We start from the raw sequence: 26,740 nt of genomic DNA on the forward strand, positions 1-26,740 counted from the left end.
ACTATGATGAAATTGAAATTTTGCCCACCTTACTTCCCCAAAAAGTTAATAAAAGTGATCAAAAAAGTTGTATGTACTCCAAAATTGTAACAATCAAACCGTCAACTCATCCCGCAAAAATCATACCCTACCCAAGATAATCGCCCCAAAACTGAAAAAACTATGGCTCTTAGACTATGGAAACACTAAAACATGATTTTTTTTGTTTCAAAAATGAAATCATTGTGTAAAACTTACATAAATAAAAAAAAGTATACATATTGGGTATCGCCGCGTCCGTATCGACCGGCTCTATAAAAATATCACATGACCTAACCCCTCAGGTGACCACCGTAAAAAAAAAAAAAAAAAGAAACGGTGTAAAAAAAGCAATTTTTTGTCATCTTACTTCACAAAAAGTGCAACAGCAAGCGATCAAAAAGTCATATGCACCCCAAAATAGTGCCAATAAAACCGTAATCTCATCCCGCAAAAAATGAGACCCTACTTGAGATAATCGCCCAAAAACTAAAAAAAACTATGGCTCTTAGACTATGGAGACACTAAAACTTTTTTTTGTTTTAAAAATTAATTCATTGTGTAAAACTTACATAAATAAAAAAAATTGTATACATATTAGGTATCGCCGCGTCCGTGACAACCTGCTCTATAAAATTACCACATGATCTAACCTGTCAGATGAATGTTGTAAATAACAAAAAAAAAACGGTGCCAAAAAAGCTATTTCTTGTTACCTTGCCGCACAAAAAGTGTAATATAGAGCAACCAAAAATCATATGTACCCTAAACTAGTACCAACAAAACTGCCACCTTATCCCGTAGTTTCTAAAATGGGGTCACTTTTTTGGAGTTTCTACTCTAGGGGTGCATCAGGGGGGCTTCAAATGGGACATGGTGTCAATAAAACCAGTCCAGCAAAATCTGCCTTTCAAAAACCGTATGGCATTCCTTTCCTTCTGCGTCCTGTCGTGTGCCCGTACAGCAGTTTACGACCACATATGGGGTGTTTCTGTAAACTACAGAATTAGGGCCATAAATAATGAGTTTTGTTTGGCTGTTAACCCTTGCTTTGTAACTGGAAAAAAAATATTAAAATGGAAAATCTGCCAAAAAAGTGAAATTTTGAAATTGTATCTCTATTTTCCATTAAATCTCGTGCAACACCTAAAGGGTTAACAAACTTTGTAAAATCAGTTTTGAATACCTTGAGGGGTGTAGTTTCTTAGATGGGGTCACTTTTTTGGAGTTTCTACTCTAGGGGTGCATCAGGGGGGCTTCAAATGGGACATGGTGTCAAAAAAACTGTCCAGCAAAACCTGCCTTCCAAAAACCATACGGCGCACCTTTCACTCTACGCCCCGCTGTGTGGCCGTACAGTAGTTTACGGCCACATATGGGGTGTTTCTGTAAACGGCAGAGTCAGGGCAATAAAGATACAGTCTTGTTTGGCTGTTAACCCTTGCTTTGTTAGTGGAAAAAATGGGTTAAAATGGAAAATTAGGCAAAAAAAAGAAATTCTCAAATTTCATCCCCATTTGCCAATAACTCTTGTGCAACACCTAAAGGGTTAATGAAGTTAGTAAAATCAGTTTTGAATACCTTGAGGGGTGTAGTTTCTTAGATGGGGTCACTTTTATGGAGTTTCTACTCTAGGGGTGCATCAGGGGGCTTCAAATGGGACATGTTGTCAAAAAAACAGTCCAGCAAAACCTGCCTTCCAAAAACCATATGGCGCACCTTTCACTCTACGCCCCGCTGTCTGGCCGTACAGTAGTTTACGGCCACATATGGGGTGTTTCTGTAAACGGCAGAGTCAGGGCAATAAAGATACAGTCTTGTTTGGCTGTTAACCCTTGCTTTGTTAGTGGAAAAAATGGGTTAAAATGGAAAATTAGCCAAAAAAATGAAATTCTCAAATTTCATCCCCATTTGCCAATAACTCTTGTGCAACACCTAAAGGGTTAACGAAGTTTGTAAAATCAGTTTTGAATACCTTGAGGGGTGTAGTTTATAGAATGGGGTCATTTTTGGGTGGTTTCTATTATGTAAGCCTCGCAAAGTGACTTCAGAGCTGTAGTGGTCCCTAAAAATTGGGTTTTTGTAAATTTCAGAAAAATTTCAAGATTTGCTTCTAAACTTCTAAGCCTTGTAACATCCCCAAAAAATAAAATATCATTCCCAAAATAATTCAAACATGAAGTAGACATATGGGGAATGTAAAGGCATCACAATTTTTAGGGGTATTACTATGTATTACAGAAGTAGAGAAACTGAAACTTTGAAATTTGCTAATTTTTCCAAATTTTTGTTAAATTAGGTATTTTTTGGTGCAAAAAAAATATTTTTTTTAACTTCATTTTACCAGTGTCATGAAGTACAATATGTGACGAAAAAACAATCTCAGAACGGCCTGGATAAGTCAAAGCGTTTTAAAGTTATCAGCACTTATAGTGACACTGGTCAGATTTGCAAAAAATGGCCTGGTCCTAAGGTGTAAAAAGGCTGTGTCCTTAAGGGGTTAAGAAACTAAATAATCACACCCACTCTCTGACTCTCAGGAGTGTGGCCATAGCTTAAAATACAATTTGCACGCTTTCCTGAATCGAATGAAATGATCACTTCCCCCCCCCCCCGAGAATCTATTCAGGAGGGCAACCTTAGGTTCAGGACAGGCCTGGTAACGACCACTAGGATCAGCCGCCTGTGGTCTCTGAATCTTTGAGACGGTCGTGCGGAGGTCAGCTATTTCCAGAAACAGCCCCTGCAGCTTTCCGTCCAGTGCAGCGATCGCATCCATGGCTGAACTGATACAGACAAACAAAAATGACGGTTATTCAGCTGTTTATAATGTCATGGATGCGGTGTGGGTGGAAAACTCCACACCGAGCACAGGAGGAAAGGAACTAGGCCTGGAAACTAGGGTAGAGGAGAAGGTCACCTCCTAGAACAACCCTAATCCAAGTCCTGACTAACTATCAGTATGAACTTACCTTGGTGGTAGGAAAGTTCATACACAGGAACCTAGAGCCCTAACACACCCTGTAGGGCCCTGTTATAGTGACAGGACTTGAGACAACTTATTCATCCCCCAGAAGGATGAACAGGAGTCTCCCTCAGGCCGAGATCCAAAAGACAGGGAAATACAACAAACAAAATACAAATAGGGAAGACGACACTTAACTTCATGTGGAGCAAAGGCAATGCCAGGAGCTCAACAGAGATCCAACAACCAGCTAGCCCAGAGTCCATAAACTGAAGCTATAAACCGCACCCCCAGAAGGGGTAAGTTGAAATAAATAGGGGAAGTTAAGTGACCAAACAAACAACACTTGCAAAAGGTGTGGTCATTACCAAAACAACATAGACACAAATGATCCACAAGGAACCAATCAGATTAACCGACGTGTTGCCAGTCTCTCTGATCTCCTGGCACCTGTCACAGAAGTGTCCGTGACAATATGACTGTACACCAATAATGACCGTATAATCACTAGATATGATTGAACTGTCAGACCCATCCACCACATTATTGCAACTACCTAGAATGAGAACACTTCTCACTATTAAAGGTAGCGTGTTTAAAACCGGGGGAGCAATTCCTCCGCATGTGATCCGTTGCTAGCGGCAATCCCCAGCCAAAAATGCATACAATTGAGGATGTCGGCAGTGGACCACATGCACCACAACGGCATCCTACACAAAATGGAGTAGTGTGTGGATGAAAATATACAAATACATAACTCACTGCAAAAGGTGCACCACAATGATATGCAGCTGACAATACTGGCTAATCCCTCAGGCTGATGTTAAAAACTGAGACTTTAGCCAATATATTCCAGTCAGGAACACAACAGAGCCCTTTTGCACAACAGTCAAGGTATATCAGTGTGGCATGGGTCCTACCACTAGACTACCTATGGTGTGTGAACACAGTCTGAATGGTGCTAAGATCTAACTCACAGCCAAGCTCCCACATACCTCCATAGTGAGATCACTCTTGCACATCATTGTGGTGCACCTTTTGCAGTGATTGATGTATTCTGTGCTGCTGCTTTATTTTGCGATGGACTGTGATATTTGGCTCTGTTGGGGTGGTATAATGTGCCACTATATATGGTATTGTTGGTCCCGTCTTCCATCAATTTGGACACAACTGCAAAACAGGGCCACTTTTTGTATTTTTTCCAGGGCCACTAAGTTCCCAGTCCGCCCCTGCACACCGCACATGAGTGGTCACCCTACTTTCATTCCTATGGAAGAGCATAAAATAACCGAGCTGCGCACTCGCCTATTGTTGGCAATCCTATTGAAATGAAAGGGAAACAAACTGTGCAAGAGCGGCCACTGCTCCATTCACTTCTATGGGGCTGATGGAAATAGCAGAGCCAGCGCTCCTCAATTTACGGCATTCCCCTGGGAGCGAATAGAGGGAGGCCACGCAAGTATGGTGTGCCTTCCTTCACTTTGCAGGCTCCATTTTAAAGATAGGTGCAGGTCCCAGAGGTGGAACCCACACCTATCACACATTGGGGGCATATCCTAGAGATTTGCCTCCAATGTCTGAGGTGAGAAAACCCCTTTAAGTTATACTTCCAGTCAGTGCATTTAAACTGTAATATTTCCATCCAGGGCCAGTCACTCTGCACTGAACTGACTGATGAAACACGTTGCCATGTGGAGCAACACATATTGGACAGGGTATCTTGTAGCTTCTCACAGTAGCATAGGGAATATCCATAGGATATGGAAACGTTGGGACCATATGGCTTAACAGTTTGTAAATTCCTTTCCTGAGTAGCATATTGTCAACACCCCTTGGGGGCCTGCACACACGTTTGATGCCTTGGAATTTGATCACTGAGGCCTAGCCTCCATGTTTTTCCATCAAATGACGTGCTATTAGGGTATCCTCTTGTCTTCTAACATCCCCCAAATACTGTCTAACATTGAGAAAGTGCAAACTTAGACTAGACAGTTTTAAACCGTGCCAGATTTGTTACAGCGAATGACAAATTTTTAACCACATCCCTTTCCCATAAAGTCACATCTCCTTTTGACAAAGTTACAGTTCTTGTTGGGTGAGGTGTAAAAATGTCTAACATAATCTGAAACAGTAAACGTGGTGCAAGGCACGTACACCAGTTTGTATTTACACAAACTGCACTAGACGTTTGGCACATTTTCAATAGTAAATCTACCTCATTGTGTATTTGGGTCCCGACAGCAAGTGTGACATATACTATCTTTATATTTAGAGAAATGTATTTTACTTGCCCACTGGTGGATCCTTTAGTGGGCCCACATTCTTAGACATCAATATACATCTGCCTACTGCATATAGATTATTTATTGTCTCTGACCAATTAGTACAAAGTGGCTTTCAAATGATAGCTGCTTTGACTTCACCCTTATGGGCTTATCACAAAGATACAGTTAAAGGAACATTCAAAGTTCTGGACATCAAGGCCAAACAGATTTGACAAAACCCAAGCACCAGGGACACACTTAGACAAGAAACCATAAAGCCGCCCATACACATTCAATAGCGGCCAGCCAAATGTTTGTTTGGCTGACAGCTATATCTCCAGGCTCCCTCCTGGTTTCACCATACACATTTGGTATGTATATTCTATAGGGAGAGCAGAGAAACCCGCTGCCAAACACTTCTGGTGGCAGCTTATTTCACTGGAGAGCAAAAGGATCGGGCAAAAATATTCATTTCACCCAACATCATATCAGGGGTCAAACCTGCCCTTCTTGATGGGTTCGCCTAACAAAAGACTGTTGTGTATGGCCACCTTAAGACTCTAGACTGAAGAAAAAGAGTTATCTAGTCTCATGATACTGATGACCTGTCCTCAGGATAGGTCATCAATACCAGATCGGTGGGAGTCCAACGCCTGGAACTCCGGTGAACAGCTCTTTCAAAGGGCCACTGCGCTTGTGTGAGTGATGCGTCCTCTTCAATGTTTACCTGCGTCTATTTTATAGTGGCAAATGGCAATGCAGTGTAATCACAGCTGTTCATCCCATCCATTCTTTTAAACAGCTGATTGGCGGGGGTGCCAGGAATCAGACCCCCACAGATCTGATGTTGGTAACCTATGCAGAAGACAGGTCATCAATACCATGAAACCGGACAACCCCTTCAAACCAAGTGTCACCAAGGCATGGGGCACAAAGCCACTGAACATCAAGAACTCAGGTGCTAACCCATGGAAAATGCAGTAGATTCATTGGCAAGCTCGTAAGTGCTCTGCTGTGGGAATGCTTTATAATGTTAACTTCACTCTTGGTATATCAAAAACATGATTAACACTGTTTCTTCACAAAGCTCTCTAGATTTTCATGTCCAGTGCTCCATGTGCAGTAGTTGCATAACTCCAGATTGAGAAGGGAAGCCATTCAAGAAATGATTTCTTATCTATAAAATAGCTAGCAAATGCTAAATTATGTTACTCTGTATAATTATTCTCTCTTTCCATTCTAAAGTGACACAAATTATCCTATATCAAATCACAGACACTAAATACGGACAATTTAGCTCAATATATGGTTTGAGGGGTAAAAACTGAAACTATTACTTTGATTCAATTTGACTTTGATGGATACATTGTTGTCAGGATATATACCAGTTCACCGCTTGGGAATTACTTCTTTGTGGATTGCTGTTATTTCATCAGTCTTTGCCCATCGCCACCCAACGTCAGACTGAAGTCCATCGGGCCCACCAGAGGAAATTATTCTGAGGGCCCACCCTCTGCGCATACAGGACTTTAAGGGCTCTGTTTTATTAGAGGTCCATCATTGTCAGAGTTTGGGCCCACCAGTGGATCCCCTGGCACTCTGGTGGGCCAATCCGACACTGCTACCATCTCACTCTTCCTGGTGTGCACGTAAGGTGTCCAGACATCCGGTTTTAGACCGGATAGTCGGGTTTTTAGACTCCTGGTTCTCTGTCCGGCACAAGGCCAGGACGGACGGCCAAAAGTCCTCCCTTTTTGTGGTTATCGGCAAGTACGGGGCATACTGGTCTGACTCCGTGCTGTGGGAATTGCTGAAAGGGGGGGGAAATAAGTTACAAGAAAGTAACTACTGTGAAAGGCTACCGTCCGTGGCTGGCTGCTGATTTTGAAAGGGGTTAATAACTACTGTGGGAACCGCTGAAAGGGGAATAAATAACTACTGTGAAGAGGGGACTGCTGAAAGGAGTTAATAAATACTGTGAAGGGGGGACTGGCTGCTGAAAGGGGGCAATAAGTTATAACTACTGTGAATGGGCCTGCCCCTATGATATACATGCCAGCCATTCAAAGGTGCACTTCTAGTCTTGTTTGCTCTCCCATGCATTGACTTCTGCCTGCCTCTGTATTTGACTATGTTGCCTGATCTGGCCTCTTCCTGATCTCTGTACTGACCCTGAACTGCCTGCCCTGACCCTTGGACTAACTATGGATTTCTCAAACTCTGTCTGCTCTGACGTTTGCTTGTTAAATGACTATGGTTTTGCCTAACCCCTCAGTGTTTCGCACCAGTGTCTCTTGAACCCTGTGGGTCAGAAGTATACTGAAAAAAAGACTACTCCAAAAGGAAGCCGTCTGGTGGTTCCCCTGCAGCAGAGTCCAGAATCTTATATACAGTTGCAAGAAAAAGTATGTGAACCCTTTGGAATTATATAGATTTCTGCACAAATTGGTCATAAAATCTGATCTGATCTTCATCTAAGTCATAACAATAGACAATCACAGTCTGCTTAAACTAATAACACACAAAGAATTAAATGTTACCATGTTTTTATTGAACACACCATGTAAACATTCACAGTGCAGGTGGAAAAAGTATGTGAACCCTTGGATTTATTAACTGGTTGAACCTCCTTTGGCAGCAATAACTTCAACCAAACGTTTCCTGTAGTTGCAGATCAGACGTGCACAACGGTCAGGAGTAATTCTTGACCATTCCTCTTTACAGAACTGTTTCAGTTCAGCAATATTCTTGGGATGTCTGGTGTGAATTGCTTTCTTGAGGTCATGTCACAGCATCTCAATCGGGTTAAGGTCAGGACTCTGACTGGGCCACTCCAGAAGGCGCATTTTCTTCTGTTTAAGCCATTCTGTTGTTGATTTACTTCTATGCTTTGGGTCATTGTCCTGTTGCAATACCCATCTTCTGTTGAGCTTCAGCTGGTGGACAGATGGCCTTAAGTTTGCCTGCAAAATGTCTTGATAAACTTGGAAATTCATTTTTCCTTCGATGATAGCAATCCGTACAGGCCCTGATGCAGCAAAGCAGCCCCAAACCATGATGCCCCCACCACCATACTTCACAGTTGGGATGAGGTTTTGATGTTGGTGTGCTGTGCCTCTTTTTCTCCACACATAGTGTTGTGTGTTTCTTCCAAACAACTCAACTTTGGTTTCATCTGTCCACAGAATATTTTGCCAGTACTGCTGTGGAACATCCAGGTGCTCTTGTGCAAACTGTAAATGTGCAGCAATGTTGTTTTTGGACATCAGTGGCTTCCTCTGTGGTATCCTCCCATAAAATCCATTCTTGTTTAGTGTTTTACTTATCGTAGATTCGCTAACAGGGATGTTAGCATATGCCAGAGACTTTTGTAAGTATTTAGCTGACACTCTAGGATTCTTCTTCACCTCATTGAGCAGTTTGCGCTGTGCTGTTGAAGTCATCCTTACAGGACGGCCACTCCTAGGGAGAGTAGCAGCAGTGCTGAACTTTCTCCATTTATAGACGATTTGTCTTATCGTGGACTGATGAACAGCAAGGCTTTTGGAGATACTTTTATAACCCTTTCCAGCTTTATGCAAGTCAACAATTCTTAATCGTAGGTCTTCTGAGAGCTCTTTTGTGCAAGTCATCATTCACATCAGGCAATGCTTCTTGTGAAAAGCAAACCCAGAACTGGTGTGTGTTTTTTATAGGGCAGGGCAGCTGTAACCAACATCTCCAATCTCATCTCATTGATTAGACTCCAGTTGGCTGACACCTCACTCCAAATAGCTCTTGGAGATGTCATTAGTCTAGGGGTTCACATACTTTTTCCACCTACACTGTGAATGTTTACATGGTGTGTTCAATAAAAACATAGTAACATTTAATTATTTGTGTGTTATTAGTTTAAGCAGACTGTGATTGTCTATTGTTGTGACTTAGATGAAGATCAGATCACATTTTATGACCAATTTGTGCAGAAATCCATATAATTCCAAAAGGTTCACATACTTTTTCTTGCAACTGTAGATGCTAATGTATGAAGACCGGGGGGAAGGGGGGGGGGGGGGGGGGCACTTATATAGCACCCTTAGCAGTAGCCCCAATCAAATCTGTTCAGTGGCACAGTTTATCCACATTCACGTCCTGCTACTTCACCAATCATCTTATATGGCTCATGAACTGTATATTCCTCAAGTCAAAATAATGTCCAATGACTTTGCATGATATACCATGTATCTACATAATGTCTTTGCCATTATGATTTCATTTGTACTACCTTTTAATATCTGTCCTGCCCTTTATATTCTGACATGTCTATATGTAGCATGTACTCTTTGCATTCTTACATGCCAACACACAGAGGAATTACCTCCACTTAAAAAATGTATTATTAAAGTACCAGTGCCTGCTACGTTCCCCTCACAATAGCTCTTGTTGTGTTGGCTACCATTTAGGGTGGAGTACCGCATAGTGTTTATTTTGCCAAGTCTTGAATATGGTTTTGATCTTTTTATAAAACATTATTATTGGAGAATCCATCGATAACTCACCTAAAATATTCATAGTCATAAGATTAGAAATTTATCAGCACAAAATGTAGGACCTATTTAGATTAAAAAATAAATAAAAGAACGTGGGCAATGGTGGGTTTAAAAAAGGTGGTCATTCACTTGGCTACTGTACTGTCATGATGAAAAGCTAGTCAGTGTTAATGGCACAATAGAATCACACATTTACCATAGACACAGACTAGAACAAATGTCATTGTGAAGCCCGGATTTGTTTATGGCATTTTGTGGATCCTGATATTTTACTTCATTACTTGGAAAGGAATTTGAAGCATTTAAGCTGTATAAAATAAAATAATGAGGTGAAGTTACAATAAAAATTGTGAATGGACAAAAGCTCTTCTTATTCAAGAACTGTGTTTTTCTTGTGCTCTCTTAAATTCATCTCAATTAGCAAGTTATTGATTTCTTTTTTATTTTTCATTATGGACTTGAAGAACAGGCAAGGAGAAGAAACACGTGAGTTGAAGAGATCATTCTCATTGACTGGTAAGGAATTTATAACCTCAAAATGACTATATAACCCCAGGCATTCACAGCATTATGTATTTGCCTATTCGCGTTTGATGTTTTCAGTAAAAATAGCGATGATGTAAGAAAATTAGATCAAACAAAATAATTAAAATAAAAAACCCTATTGTTTCATTATCAAAATAAACCTCTTGTAAAAGACATTACACGGCCATACACAATTCTATTTCACCATCTAGTGGCAGAAGAAGTCATTGCAACATTTCAACAAAACTTCAATCTGAGCTTCCTCAGGGCACCACCAATTACACTTTCATAATCAGTGTCATGGCAGTGCTCTGTGCCAACCACCATCCTGCCATCCAGGGCAGACATGGGTACTGCATCACTCACCCTGCTGCTGCCTGGAGGCCCAGCTCCGCTGAGTCCTTCCTGTTCTCCAGTAGCTGGGGTGGCCTCCAGCATTGGAGGTCATAGGCTAGAACTTCATTCTTTGTGGGCAGCAGATTCCCGCTAACACAGCTGCCCTGAAACAATGATTGAGGTGTCTGCACCTTCTGCGCCCCTTCACATGGGCTAATTATCTAGAATGAGCGTTTGTATGAGCGTTCATAATAATCATCCTGCACATGGTGCAGTGTAAACCTGCCATTATAAATGTGTTCTTATATCTCCAGCAGAGGTATGGCGGGTTTACAATGCCCGATTGTCAGGCAGACTATCAGGAATGAATGTTACTACAAACGCTCATTCCCGTTACTCTGCCAGTATAACAGTGTTGCAGATCACACGATGAACAAGCAAAATGTTCGCTCATTGGGTGAATTCATCTTTCATGCGGACACCTGAATCATCATTTGTGGCCAGCAGATGGTGCTGTGTGAGCAGCACTCTGCTGCCCAGAAACAATGCTGCATATAAATGCAGTTTATTACGTCCACTGACAATTGGGAAGTAAATCCCCATTACTTCCCTGAAGCCAATTTGGCAACCTCAGAGTAAGCAGTAATGCAAACAGCAGTTAGGACAGGACAGTTAGGTTTTTAAAGATGACCTGTCACTTCTCCTGACATGCCTGTTATAAAATAGCTATATGCATTCCCCATGTAACAATAGTTATACACAGTCTAACAATGGCAGCACTGACTGGATAAAGCGAGTTTGTGCAGGTACGCACCCCAACTGGTTAACACCCTCTGTACCCTTACTGCAGACTGCTAGGAATTCAATGATAACTTCTAGTAGAAATAATAAAGGAATGGCACAACATAGAGCAATAAGAATAGAGGATCCAGAATTGGTATTACACGGGGAATGCATGGAGCTATTAAAACAGACATGTCAGCAGTGGTGACAAGTCCTCTTTAAGCTGTAGGAGGGAAATGACTGGTGACCTGAGATATGTGTAGATGAACTATTTTTGCATGTCTTTTCTACATTGACTGTTAGTTCACTGTCAGAGCTAAAACAGCATTGAATGCTTTTACTGAACACTTTGCCTAACATTAGCTAAAAGTTTATCGTTCCTGGAGAAATGTGAAACTGATTGTGAAGATGGCACTCTACCTGTATGAGTTCTTCTATGCGCCTTTAGGTGAGAACTTTTTGTGTAGACCTTGTTACATCCTTCAAAATCACACCTGTGTATTCTTCTCCTCCTGGAGTCCGGAGATTCTGACCTTTGCTGGCGTCTTGTGCTTTCAATAATAAATGGTGAGGTCGAGCTGCAAAAAAGCAAAAACAAAAACTCAAAAGTTCCACAAAAGAAAGTACAAACTGAATCTATGCTGAGAAATACCGTAAAAGCTGCAAATGGATCCTCTCTATCCTATGGACCAGTTCAACAGCTCTTTGCTTAAAGTGCTGTGGACATACAATGAGAATAAAAGTCATCATCCAGGAGGGCTCATCCTTGGGATGTCATACAGAGTTGTGATGATATATGTAGGATGTAAAGGTAGATGATTTTCAAAAAAACTAATCAGAAGCCAGCTAACACATCATATTTAGTAAATAGCACACATCACTGTGAGTACCCACCAACACCACACTTAGCCCCCAGATCACCCTCCATCACTCCAATTAACCCCTTGATCACCCCTTCTTGCCCCTGTCACTAGTGAAAGGGAAAAAAGTGATCAGTGTAAACTGTCACTTTTTTTTTTCACTGGTATTGACTGATAGGTTTTAGGATAGTTTAGGTCTCTTGGTTAGGTAGTTTAGCGATCATTTAGCGCCCAGCCCACCGCACCGCACCGCAGTCACTGATTCGCTGTTAGCGTATCGCTAATCAGCATTTGTACTTTTGTAGTATCTGTAAGTGTTAAAAACTGATCACAGTCAGATCTATAATAGTATTAGTGTCACCTTAGTTCGCCCTCCACCCAAAACGCAGTGTTTGCCCGATCAGGCCTGATCGGTCGCCCACACGTGCGTTCACCCACGCCCGCCCCACCTCAGTGACAAAAAATATATATATTTTTTTATCACTGCACATTCACTTTACAAGCGCTGCGGCGATAAAAAAATCAGTTTTGATATTTTTTTATCAATCGCAGCGGCCTCCGGTACTTCGCTAGCCTCCCATTTGTAAGACAGGCTTGCTTTTTTTCTATAGTAGTCTCAGGGAATACCCCTAAATTTAGTTGCCCAAATGTCAAACAGGGGGTATTCTTCTGAAGAGGCCTACAGGCTTCTGACCCAGTCGGATGAGGAATGGGAACCCTCATCTGATGAATCTAGCGGGTCAGAATATGAACCTGTAGAAAGCAGTGGCAGTCTGACCCAAAGTTCAGACGAGGAGGTTGAGGTCCCTGATAGCACCAGGCGTACCCGGCCCCGTGTCGCTAGACCACAGGTTGCGCAGGATCCGTTTCAAGGGCAGCAGAGTGGGGCTGGCGCTGTCGGATTACGTGAGGCATACACCAGCAGCGCAGCCCATCCTGGACCTAGTACCAGCACTGCCGTACAACATGGTTAAGTGGCGAGCACCAGAAGGGCAGTTGAAGCTGATACGGTGCAACGTGCAATAGTTACCCCGTCGCAGCCACCACACAGACGGGCCCGTAGACCCCCTAGAATCCCTGAGGTGCTGGCAAACCCTGATTGGCAGTCCCCAACTTCAGCCGCACCTGTAGTTCCCCCTTTCACCGCGCAGTCTGGAGTTCGGGTTGAGACAGCTCAGATCGGTTCGGCCTTGGGATTTTTTGAGCTGTTCTTGACTGCGGAGCTCTTGCACTTAGTCGTGGCAGAAACAAATCGGTATGCCACTCAATTTATATCCGCCAACCCGGGAAGCTCTTATGCCCAATCTTTCCGGGGGAAACCAGTCCAAGTTTCCGAATTTAAAATTTTTCTGGGCCTTCTCCTCAACATGGGTCTAACCAAAAAGCATGAATTGCGGTCATATTGGTCCACGAACCTGATTCATCACATGCCCATGTTCTCTGCTGCTATGTCCAGGACACGTTTTGAGACCATCCTGCGTTTCCTGCACTTTAGCGACAACACCACCTCCCGTCCCAGAGGCCACCCAGCTTTTGACCGGCTCCACAAAATTCGGCCCCTCATAGACCACTTCAACCAGAAATTTGCAGATTTGTATACCCCTGAGCAAAACATCTGCGTAGACGAGTCCCTTATACATTTTACCGGGCGCCTTGGCTTCAAACAATACATCCCAAGCAAGCGCGCCCGGTATGGGGTCAAATTGTATAAGCTCTGTGAAAGGGCCACAGGCTATACCCACAAATTTCGGATCTATGAGGGAAAAGATCAGACCCTGGAGCCGGTCGGTTGCCCTGACTACCTGGGGAGCAGTGGGAAGACAGTCTGGGACTTGGTGTCACCCTTATTTGGCAAGGGGTACCATCTTTATGTGGACAATTTCTATAAGTGTGGCCCTCTTCAGGCATTTGTTTCTAGAACAGATTGGCTGCTGTGGCACCGCGCGAACTAGTCGCGCGGGCTTCCCCCAACGGCTCGTTACCACCCGTCTTGCAAGGGGGGAGAGGGCTGCCTTGTGTAACGAAGAACTGCTCGCGGTGAAATGGAGAGACAAGCGTGACATTTACATGCTCTCCTCCATTCACGCAGACACGACAATCCAAATTGAATGGGCAACCAGAGTCATTGAAAAGCCCCTCTCGGTTCACGACTATAATTTGCTCATGGAAGGGGTGGACTTCAATGACCAGATGTTGTCTCCGTATTTAGTGTCCCGCCGCACCAGACGCTGGTATAAGAAGGTGTCTGTATACCTAATTCAATTGGCTCTGTATAATAGCTTTGTTCTGTACAGTAAGGCTGAGAGAACAGGATCCTTCCTCAAATTTCAGGAAGAGATCATCGCGAACCTCCTGTACCCAGGAGGTTCCGTGGCCCCATCCACCAGTGTAGTTAGCCGTCTACACGAGCGACATTTCCCCAGTGTCGTTGCTGGTACCTCAAACCGACCGCCACCCCGAAAAAAATGTTGTGTCTGTAGCAGGAGTGGAATAAGACATGACACCCGCCATTTCTGTCCTGACTGCCCTGACCACCCTGCCCTATGCTTTGGAGAGTGTTTCCGGAAGTACCACACACAGGTACACTTAGCATAGGGATTGCATCTCACAGGACAGGTACACAGGGCTATTAGGGCCCTTTCACTCACAGCTGCTGCAAACCTCTCCTTTCACCTAGGATAAAGTGCATAATGTACTTCGCCACATCTTTGGGCGATTTGTGCTTTGCACATTGTCCCATGGGGAAGGAGAGGTTTGTCCTATAAAAGGTAAAAAATAAAAAAAATAAAAAAAAATCACCGGTAAGCAAAAAAGTTAACGTTCAGTTTCAAAAGTTAAATAAAGTTTATATGTTCTGTTCTAAAGTTATTATAAAGTTAATAAAATTTATTGCGTTGCGGCCTGGTTTTTTCTTTCTTTCTTTTTTTTTTTTACCTTCCAGGTGGACCAACCGATCGACTAGCTGCAGCACTGATGTGCATTCTGACAGAAGCATTGCGCTGCTGTCAGATTACACACAAGTCAGTGTATGCGGCGCTGCAAGACGAGATTTCTCCTCTGCAGTAAAAGATACGTTTGCTGAGGCATATGAGCTGAGGAGGTGGCGGTGTTCATATGCTTTGGCAAACACTTTGTATATAAAAAAAATAAAAAATCCCGGCAATGATTTATTCATCCACATCGATTGATGTGAATGGAGAAATCGGGTTTGCCAGGGCATACTAGCTAAGTGGGTATGGATGTTGGGCGGAGCTCCTATATCCTGGCAGACGCCTTTCCCCTCCTTTTTTTTTTGGCAGAGATTTTTTCATCCACATTGATCGATGCGAATGAAGAAATCTGTGCCGTTCATTTTTTCTTTCAGCCCAGAGGCTGAACGGAAAAAAAAAAATCTCATTACCTGTATGCTCAATATAAGGAGAATAGCAGAAACTCCTAATGCTGGCCATACATGTAATGATTGCGGAGACCCTCAAATGCCAGGGCAGTACAAACACCCCACAAATAACACCAAGAAGACACCCCATGGTATTCGCTGAGGGGCATATTGAGTCCATGAAAGACTGAAATTTTGGTCTCAAGTTAGCGGAAAGGGAGATTTTGTGAGAAAAAAAAAAAATCAATTTCTGCTAACTTGTGCCAATTTTTTTTTTTTTCTATGAACTCGGCATGCCACTCATTGAATACCTTGGGGGTGTCTTCTTTCCAAAATGGGGTCACATGTGGGGTATTTATACTGCCCTGGCTTTTTAGGGACCCTAAAGCGTGAGAAGAAGTCTGGGATCCAAATGTCTAAAAATGCCCTCCTAAAAGGAATTTGGGCCCCTTTGCGCCCCTAGGCTGCAAAAAAGTGTCACACATGTGGTATCGCCGTACTCAGGAGAAGTTGGGGAATGTGTTTTGGGGTGTATTTTTACATATAACCATGCTGGGTGAGAGAAATATCTTGGTCAAATGCCAACTTTGTATAAAAAAAGGGAAAAGTTGACTTTTGCCGAGATATTTATCTCACCCAGCATGGGTATATGTAAAATGACACCCCAAAACACATTCCCTAACTTCTCCTGAGTACGGCGATACCACATGTGTGACACTTTTTTGCAGCCAAGGTGGGCAAAGGGGCACACATTCCAAAGAGCACCTTTCGGATTTCACCGGTCATTTTTTACAGATTTTGATTGCAAACTACTTCTCACGCATATGGGCCCCTAAAATGCCAGGGCAGTATAACTACCCCACAAGTGACCCCATTTTGGAAAGAAGACACCCCAAGGTATTCTGTGAGGGGCATGGCAAGTTCCTAAAATTTTTTATTTTTTGTCACAATTTAGCGGAAAATGATGATTCTTTTTTTTTTTTTCCCCTTACAAAGTCTCATATTCCACTAACTTGTGACAAAAAATAAAAACTTCCATGAACTCACTAGGCCCATCATGAAATACCTTGGGGTGTCTTCTTTCCAAAATGGGGTCACTTGTTGGGTAGTTATACTGCCCTGGCATTTTAGGAGCCCATATGCGTGAGAAGTAGTTTGCAATCAAAATGTGTAAAAAATGGCCTGTGAAATCCAAAAGGTGCTCTTTGGAATGTGTGCCCCTTTACCCACCTTGGCTGCAAAAAAGTGTCACACATGTGGTATCGCCGTACTCAGGAGAAGTTGGGGAATGTGTTTTGGGGTGTCATTTTACATATACCCATGCTGGGTGAGATAAATATCTTGGTCAAATGCCAACTTTGTATAAAAAAATGGGAAATGTTGTCTTTTGCCAAGATATTTCTCTCACCCAGCATGGGTATATGTAAAATGACACGCCAAAACACATTCCCCAACTTCTCCTGAGTACGGCGATACCAGATGTGTGACACTTTTTTGCAGCCTAGGTGGGCAAAGGGGCACACATTCCAAAGAGCCCCTTTCGGATTTCACCTGTCATTTTTTACACATTTTGATTTCAAACTTCTTCTCACGCATCTGGGCAAAATGCCAGAGCAATATAACTACGCCACAAGTGACCCCATTTTGGAAAGAAGACACCCCAAGGTATTTTGTGATGGGCATAGTGAGTTCATGGAAGTTTTTATTTTTTGTCACAAGTTAGTGGAATATGAGACTTTGTAAGAAAAAAAATCATCATTTTCCGCTAACTTGTGACAAAAAATAAAAAGTTCTATGAACTCACTATGCCCATCAGCGAATACCTTAGGGTGTCTACTTACCGAAATGGGGTCATTTGTGGGGTGTTTGTACTGTCTGGGCATTGTAGAACCTCAGGAAACATGACAGGTGCTCAGAAAGTCAGAGCTGCTTCAAAAAGCGGAAATTCACATTTTTGTACCATAGTTTGTAAACGCTATAACTTTTACCCAAACCATTTTATCTTTTTTACCCAAACATTTTTTTTTTTTATCAAAGACATGTAGAACAATAGATTTAGCGAAAAATCTATATATGGATGTCGTTTTTTTTGCAAAATTTTACAACTGAAAGTGAAAAATGTCATTTAAAAAAAAAATCGTTAAATTTCGATTAATAACAAAAAAAGTTAAAATGTCAGCAGCAATAAAATACCACCAAATAAAAGCTCTATTAGTGAGTAGAAAAGGAGGTAAAATTCATTTGGGTGGTAAGTTGCATGACCGAGCAATAAACGGTGAAAGTAGTGTAGTGCAGAAGTGTAAAAAGTGGCCTGGTCATTAAGGGGGTTTCAGTTAGGGGGGCTGAGGTGGTTAATGACAGCACGCTTACCAAGACTGGCGTAGAAAACAATCTTAATAAGTATCCCCCTTAGTTTATAACCCTTTTACAGCTGAGTTACTGAGAGAGACCACCCATTAATATCGCTAGGAATTAGATTATATGTTTGATGTACCGTTCGCCAAAAATTTCACATTATTAGATTTTCTTGAAGTGATGCCAATAGAACCTTCTGTTCCCGGCAGAGCAGGTCTAAGATTCATGGTGTCATAAATTCTAAATCTGGGCTCCATATCTCCACATTATATAATTTATTTCAGGATAAATTTCCTTTCCCTTCAGTTATATCTAATGAGAACAGAACATATATAGCAATAATTCACACATTACATATATCATTAAATAGAAAACATTTACATAGATTTTATATACCATATATGTCAACCAATTTCTTAAAAAAAAAAAAATCTGTCACCAGCGAGCTCCTTATTCAGCATTTTGCATAGACACCTAGCTGTGGTTCATCTGATTAAATTGCTGTTTTTCTCTTGTTGATCTGAGTTCTGATACAGTTTCATAATATGTAAATTAGGCTTTTAGTGCAATGAGGGTGCCGCCACTGCTCTTGTTGCACCCACGCTCCACTTCTTTCCGAGGCCAGCCACTTCCTGGAAGCTTTGATTGACAGGACCAGACAGTGGAGCATGGATTCAACAAAAGCAATGGTGATGCCCTCATTGCACCAAAAACTAAAATTGCATATTAAGAAGCTTAACTCCGGAAAGGAGCCTCAGATCAACAAAAGAAAAACATCACTTTAAGGATCCACGACTAAGTGGCGGTCTGCAAACTGCAGATCCACAAAACAGATACCGGACACATGCGTTTCACATTTTGAGGAATGCACATGGCCGGCCCTATGACAGAAATGCCTACTTTTGTCCGCGGACAAGAATAGGACATGCTCTATCCTTTTCGTGGGGCCAGCGGAACGGAACAATGGATGCGGACAGCACACCCGATCATGAAAGACAAGGACATTTTCTTATATGAAGCAGACTCTGTAAGGGCTTTGTAAATGTAGGCCAGATTTTCCAGCTTTAATAAATAATGCAAATTAAACATTTGTTCAAATTAACATATTTATATTTTTGTTTCCTAATATTTATAATTCAGGAGCCTGGAAAAGCTTTGCGGCAAACATTGTAGAAGCTGCCATATTGCTTATTATACATCTTTCCCAGAAAAAAAGGACTTTTATTAAAAATATCTTGAATGTATTTTCCAAGGGAAATGAATTACCTAAATGCGGTTGCGATGGATTATTTTCAGAGCTTTGATTTACAATATAATGTAGTTTGCTCTCTGCATTCATAAATATGTCCACAAGGGGGAGCAATTGCTATACAGAACCATGTGCTTCTTGCATCTGTTTATATGGGTGTTAAATACTATTTGTCGGGATAATCTAATATAAGCTGTGATGAATATGTATGTAATGCGATGTTGATATTCTATAGAATATTCAGTATTCATTAACTTTTAAATGTCATTATATGCAGAGGTAATGCAGTTCGAAAGTGCAAATCCTCTTGAATCCCACCTGACACAGTCAGTAAGTTGCAAAAAATACATGCAATTATTGTACAGACCTTTACAATGTTTACAATTAGTGTTCAATCAATGAGGCTATAGGACCACATATGAACTATTCAGGAATCTGGACATGTTCCTTCCTCTGGCTCACTATTAGGAGGGGCAGTGCCCCCATTTGAATGGGCACCGTGTATTAATACAAGGGCAGTCGCTGGCAGTTTGTTTCTTCCTGGGGAAAAGGGGCGGCAAGGTGGTTCTGGCATCTAGACCTTCATCAATCAGCTGAATCAAGGCGATGATTTGATTTAAGGAGGGCTATCGATGTGGGACAATCCCTTTAACCTTTAAAGTGTCACTAACTTTTCACACAACTTTTGAAATGTCTTGAGATTGGTGGGGGTCTCAGCACTCAGACAACACCAATCACAACGTTTGATCTGTCTCTATAACAGCAAAAGTTGCATGAAGTTAGTGACAATTTACAGTAAGTCATGCCTTGGACCTCTTCACATAGTGTTTAGCTGTATTTCAGATAATGAGATTAATTATCAAAAGTTTATTAGTTAACCAGAAGGAAGCTAAAGTAGAGCTCAGGCATTAGTTTCCTGGCAAAATGGGAACTATATACCAGGAGTCAGAAAAATGTCTCTCTTTACGGCCACCATTTCGGTCAACGTCTCACCCTTTATAGAGTACTTGCCTTTCTCAGATATTAGCTAATGTGAAGTACCCATCTGTGCACACACCTGTTTCCAGGTAAAAGGGAAAGACAACTCCCTATTAATATACCTTTTTAGGGAATATGGATATATATACAGCAGGGGTTCCTCATCGGCCATCATCCACAACAGAGAACCACTGTTAATTTAAGAGTGGCTCTTTTTTTAAACCAGTTTGTCCAGGAATTACATACTGTACACAGACCTCTGATTTCAATGGGCTCTGTACAATGGTTTCATAATAAGCACAGTGCCGTATAGAATAGGTGCCCTCCAACATAACCATACTTTTCTTGAGAAAATCCGGAGAAGTACTTCTGTTTCTATGCAAATAAGTTTGCAGTGCACAGTGGACGTGGCTGCTCCATTTGGTGCACCATTAATCCACCATAACACCGCCTAGCACCTCACCCTTTTTGAGGTTTCAGAGCGGATAGTGATGGCTCTGGAGAAGCAAGGTGCACTGAATGGATCAGCCCCCTACATGGTGCACAAAAACATTTATTTCCATAAAAGAAGCATTTTTCAGGATTAGAAGACCAGATATGAACAAGAAAAGGTATGGTTATGTTTTTGGTCACCAATCCTACATGTTTACTTTTAAACCGTTTTTGGAGGTGACACACTCTCTTTAATTCCTCTGAGGTGAAATTAGGTTATATGGATGTAATAGAGCAAGGTTCTGGTCAAGACCTTACTATCATTAAAGGGGTCATCCTATCTCAGACATTGGTGGCATATCCTAGAGATATGTCAGATAGGTGAAGCTCCCATCTCTGAGAACTAGCCTAATGTAGGAGGGTCTTAAAAGGGCTTTCTCATCTCAGACAATGGGGGCATATCGCTAGGATATGCCCCCCTTGTCTTATAGGCGCGGGTCCCTATACCTATATATCGAGAACGGAGCCCCGAAAGTGAAGGAGAGCGCACTGCGCATGTGCAGCCGCACTCCATTCATTTCTATAGGGTCGCCGAAAATAGCCGAGCGCTGGCTCGGCTATTGCCGTCTGCCCTATAGAAACGAATGGGAGCATGGGCTGTGCATGTGCGGCACGCTCCCATTTACTTCTATGGGAGAGGTGGGGATTAGCGCTTGGTAGTGGACGGACCCCTGGTCCTCCAGCCACAGCACTCCCTGCTCCGTTCTCTATATAGATGCGGGTCCCAGCAGTGGGACCCGCACCTATCAGACAATGGGGGCATATCCTAGCGATATGCCCCCATTGTCTAAGATGGGAATACCCCTTTAAGATGATATCTATATACACACCTACATTTTGTATTAAACTCCTAATCCCTGACACTATTGGTGTTCTCTTGAGGAAGTTAAATCCATAGTGTATTTTAGGGAGAGTAACATGTGGCTGTCATCTGATGTTTGGGTACTAGAAACTCTGCCTTTCCACTGCTGATTAACCCATTCGCCAACGTTTTATCAATGATATGTTTTAAATACGAAGTGTAATTATCCAAAGGGTTGGAGGAGAATTTCTAATAGCAGCTTAAGGCCTCATGCACACGACTTTTTCATGGTCCGCAAAACTGGGTTCCTTTGTTTCGTGATCCGTGTCCGTTTTTTCTTCCATGTGTCTTCCGTGATTTTTGGAGGATCACCAGACATGAAGGAAAATTTCAAAAAAAGAGTCGTTTTGGTGTCCGCCTGGCCGTGCGGGGCCAAACGGATCCGTCCTGACTTACAATGCAAGTCAATGGGGACGGATCCGTTTGACGTTGACACAATATGGTGCAATTGCAAACGGATCCGTCCCCCATTGACTTTCAATGTAAAGTCAGGAGTCCCTATCGGAGTTTTCTCCAATCTGATGGTATATTTTAACTTGAAGCATCCCCATCACCATGGGAACGCCTCTATGTTAGAATATACCATCGGATTTGAGTTACATCGTGAAAACTCAGATCCGACAGTATATTCTAACACAGAGGCGTTCGCATGGTGATGGGGACGCTTCAAGTTAGAATATACTAAGAACTGTGGCCATAACTGCCCCCTGCTGCCTGGCAGCATCCGATCTCTTACAGGGGGCTGTAATCCGCACAATTAACCCCTCAGGTGCTGCACCTGAGGGGTTAATTGTGCATATCATAGCCCCCTGTAAGAGATCAGGTGCTGCCAGGCAGCAGGGGGCCAGACCCCCCTCCCTCCCCAGTTTTAAATTCATTGGTGGCCAGTGCGGCCCCCCCACTAATTAAAATCCCCCCCATCATTGGTGGCAGCGGACAGTTCCGATCGGAGTCCCAGTTTAATCGCTGGGGCTCCGATTGGTTACCATGGCAACCAGGACACTACTGCAGTCCTGGCTGCCTGGCAGCACCTGATCTCTTACAGGGGGCTATGATACGCACAATTAACCTGAGGGGTTAATTGTGTGGATTACAGCCCCCTCTAAGAGATCGGATGCTGCCAGGCAGCAGGGGGCAGTCATGTACACAGTTCTTAGTATATTCTAACTTGAAGTGTCCCCATCACCATGGGAACGCCTCTGTGTTAGAATATACTGTCGGATCTGAGTTTTCACAATGTGAAAACTCAGCTCTGAAAAAGCTGTATGCAGACGGATCTGCGGATCCGTCTGTGCTAAAGTAGCCTACAGACATGGATCACAGACGCGGATGGCAATCTTGTGTGCCTTCGTGTTTTTTCATGGACCCATTGACTTGAAAGTCAATGGGTCCGCAGAAAATCACGGAAAACGGAACAACGGACACGGATGCACACAACGGTCGTGTGCATGAGGCCTAAGTCGGATAGCAGTGAAAGGCAGAGGTTTTTGTATTGTTCTGTGTCTACTATAACAATGTTCTCTCCTTTGTCAGATGGTTTGATAGTTATGGTTTCAACATTTTGTAGATTACGTTGTGCTGTATTCTCCTGTCTGGTAAGGTTATACCTCAGTGTTCCCATTTTTCAGTTTCCCCAAATTCCTCTAGAACCAATATTTCAATATTCGGATACCGTAATTTAGTGATGGTGGAGTGTGAGTAATACCGCACCTCGCTGCCGCCGGATGTCAAATACGTAGAGCCAGCTACATACGGTATAGTCACTGGTTACCAAGGAGTGGCGTTACGCCGTCCATGAGGAGCAGGTAAGCTCAGCTTGGTACAGTGTTCGCAGACTCCTCCTGTCCACACGGGCACAGAAAGGCAATAAGCTGAGGGAGCCTTTTCAATGCCCCAGTGAAACAGCGCTTCCTCAGCCCGGGTATACTGCCACCAGTTTCTTGTTTGATATAAGCCCGGTCCGCTAACAGGATTATATAGGGTGAGAAATCAACCCGCAGGAGCACATAACTAGGCCAAAACACGGATGTGGGGATTCGTGATCGAGACAGACACAAGACAGCACAAGATTCAATTATATATTTAATCGCCTTAAAGGGCTCACTAGAAATAACACTATATACACACAAAGAATATATACAGTGGTCTAAGGTTGCAAATACAGGTAGTATGGTACAAACAGAGCAAAAAGTCAGTTTATCAGATGGATGAGTCCTTTGGGTTGTGAGGAGTACTTAGCTGTAGTCACATGGGAGGCAGTCCAAGCATGGTACCGTTATTTGGTTTCTGTGGGGAGATATGTATATCTCTCCTCCCTGGCATCCCACCACTAAACTATGACCACAGGCCTGTTCCTCGTGGCCACAGGGACACAAATATGTATCTGGTTTATGTCTGTTATGGACGGGCGATTCATAATTCCTTATGAATCGCCGGTTCCATGATGTCTGATAATGTTCATTGAACTAGGGAATGGCCTAGACCCCCTGCAGGGATTCTTTCCAGGATTCATGCTATCTGAACGGAGGTGAGAAATTGTAAACAAAGGTGGCCTGCTAGAAGTTCTCTGCCATTTGGCTGGGCTTTGAAGCAGGCCCCCCCTGTGGAGTTCACTACCTCTGCTATCTGACAGCAGATGTCTGGTGTGGAAACATGGCTGACATTAAATAATAATCCATATTCCTCACAGGAGATTTTGTACTTTAGTTTTTTAATGACGTGAATAAAAGGTCCATTCCCAATTTCTTTACATACTTCCAGAGTACTTTCTTCAATGTTTTAACTGCATTAAGATCACTTACTTCAATCAAATGTTCTTTGTAGAGTTTTCTATCTTCGATCTGAAAATGTTTGCCCCATTGTAGTTTGCATAGGAATAATGATATATCCTTATTCCACACGAAGGAATCATTTCTTAGTAAGGTAAAATGAGGACTGTCATGTCGCTAGATGTCAGTACACATGGTAAGTTTATTATTCTCATGTTGGTCGGGATCTAACTCCCTAGAGGGTTTGTGTTTCAAAGTTAGTATAGGCTGGGGGTTGGCCTTGTTGTGGAGGTTGGGATAAAAAAAAAAAAAGAGTTCTTATTAGGCTAGCATTCCTAATCCTTTTAGCCAGTGTCAGTGGCTAAAAGGATTTCAGTACAATGTTGTGGGTAATATAATTCTCCAATGATTTGCTCTCCAACCATTTTGCGATAAAATCTTTGTACATTTTTGTTAGTTCTTTAGATACAGTCTTAATGTTAAAAATTGGGATTTTCTGTGTGTACCCTTTCCCAGAAAAAAACAAACAAAAAAAAAACGAACATTTTTGGCTTCAGTGGTCCATGCTTCCAGGTTTGAAGAACCTGGCCATACTTTCTGTAGTGCATAGAGTGAAGAAGATTTCGAAATATACACTAGGGTATGGTCTATGTCAGGAATGCTCAAACTCTGGCCCTCCACAAAACTACAACTCCTATCACGCCCTTCTGAAAAAAACTGAATAGGTAAAATGTTCATGAACACATTAAATATCTTAAAAAGAAAGATACCCGGATCACAAAACATATTTGGGAATCTGTCCATGGTGGTAATATTGGTTCATCACAAGCGTGAGGATAACAAAAATACCTCAAAATATAAGAGGAGGTGACTGGGATCCTTTACTCCTACCAGTGGTTTTTAGGCTCAGATCATGTGCACCCTCTGGACTGAATGAAAATCTAAACTTCAACGGCTTTATTTAAAGGGAATGTGTCATCAAAAATGATTTATTGTATAAATCATGTTTTTAATGTTACATTTTTTTGTTTTGTTTTTCTTTTAGGGTGCTTTTGTTTTATTTTCCACGTTACTATCTATATTTAAATATGTATAACATCCTAGCCACTAGGTCTAATAGGTCATGATTCCTGCTCTGTACAGGTAACTCCTCAGTAGCTATTAATGGATATCAATACGGGGTTTAAAAGGAATGGCAGAGCGGAGGCAGCTAGTCACTGCCATTTACTCTAGCAAAACATGTCTGAAGCAGAGAATAGGCTCCTGTGCCAAACGGGGACACTCAGCCAGAAAACAGGATGAAAGCAGACCCCAGAGATTGTCACAGTAGACGCCTATTACCATGTTTTAATACTTACATGCATAACACATGCATACCAGGAAATCAGCCATTTTTTGTAAAAGGCATGTCTTTATAAGACAATCCTTTAAATACAAATGGCACTTTTTCATGCGGAGACACCAACAACTATTTTTATTTGAAATTCTGAACAGAAAATGATTATCTAGTGACAGTATCAAATGCAGTTATGGTTACTCTCTGTTCAGTAGAGTCTCCAATTCCCAAAGCTTCAGAAAGCATGGTCTTCAATGTCTCTGTATGAGAATATGATACTCACTCTTGTACTGCTCGCGCTATGGAAAGAGCTGTAGATCCAGTTTCATTGACACTATCTAAGGTCACATTTGGCAGATCGTCATCGTCACTATCACTTTTTATCTGTCTAGGAGACAATCCCCGGGGATCCACATGTGCTGAGAAAAATAAAAAATAGTAAATATAAGGTGCACTGCAAATACAATATAAAGTACAGACAGGTACTCAAGGTCAAGGCTGTATTTTGCAGACTTACCCAGTTACATATTGCCAGATGGAGATTAAAAGAGGTATTTTGTTATATTAACACAAAATTGCAATAACAAAAAGGAAATAATATATGCTATAGGGGTTGTTTAGGACAGGCATCAGCAACCTCTAGTACTCCAACTGTTTTGAAAGTAGAGCTCCCAGAATATTCCTTTTATTTCTATGGGGGTTACAAGAACAACTAAGTGTGCATGTTGGGTGGAGTAGTTTCACAGCCGCTGGAGTGCTGAAGGTTGTTTAGACCTGATCTATTATATCAAGTGTCCTATCAGCAGAAAACTGTAAAACAAAAAAAATCATCATTACTCACTTGCCAATTACTGATCTCACTGGTCACAAGCTGTACATGACATTATCTCTGCAGAGCTGGCAGGAACCACCAGAGTGGCAATGCTGGAGCAGCAGGGAATTTAAGGGAAGTCTTGCAGCAGTTTTGAACATGCTAAACTGCTGACACTAATTAATGCTGAAGAAAGAAGTACACATACGTTTGTGCAGCTTTTATTATTAGGA

At 42.2% G+C, this 26,740-nt stretch overlaps 1 protein-coding gene across 9 annotated transcripts in view; it reads right to left on the bottom strand.

The window, feature by feature from the left end:
- The window catches only part of KLF12 (Kruppel like factor 12), a 253,007-nt gene that overhangs the window by 25,959 nt on the left and 200,308 nt on the right, over nucleotides 1–26,740 (bottom strand). For all 9 annotated transcript variants that reach the window (XM_044284575.1, XM_044284574.1, XM_044284572.1 and 6 more), the window contains 2 exons: nucleotides 25,980–26,115; nucleotides 11,841–11,998 (listed from right to left, as the gene is read on the bottom strand). In XM_044284575.1, the coding sequence (XP_044140510.1) occupies nucleotides 11,841–11,998; nucleotides 25,980–26,115 (294 nt within the window). The remainder of the gene's footprint in view (nucleotides 1–11,840; nucleotides 11,999–25,979; nucleotides 26,116–26,740) is intronic.

This window comes from Bufo gargarizans, chromosome 3, assembly GCF_014858855.1.
Source record: "Bufo gargarizans isolate SCDJY-AF-19 chromosome 3, ASM1485885v1, whole genome shotgun sequence".
NCBI lineage: Eukaryota > Metazoa > Chordata > Amphibia > Anura > Bufonidae > Bufo > Bufo gargarizans.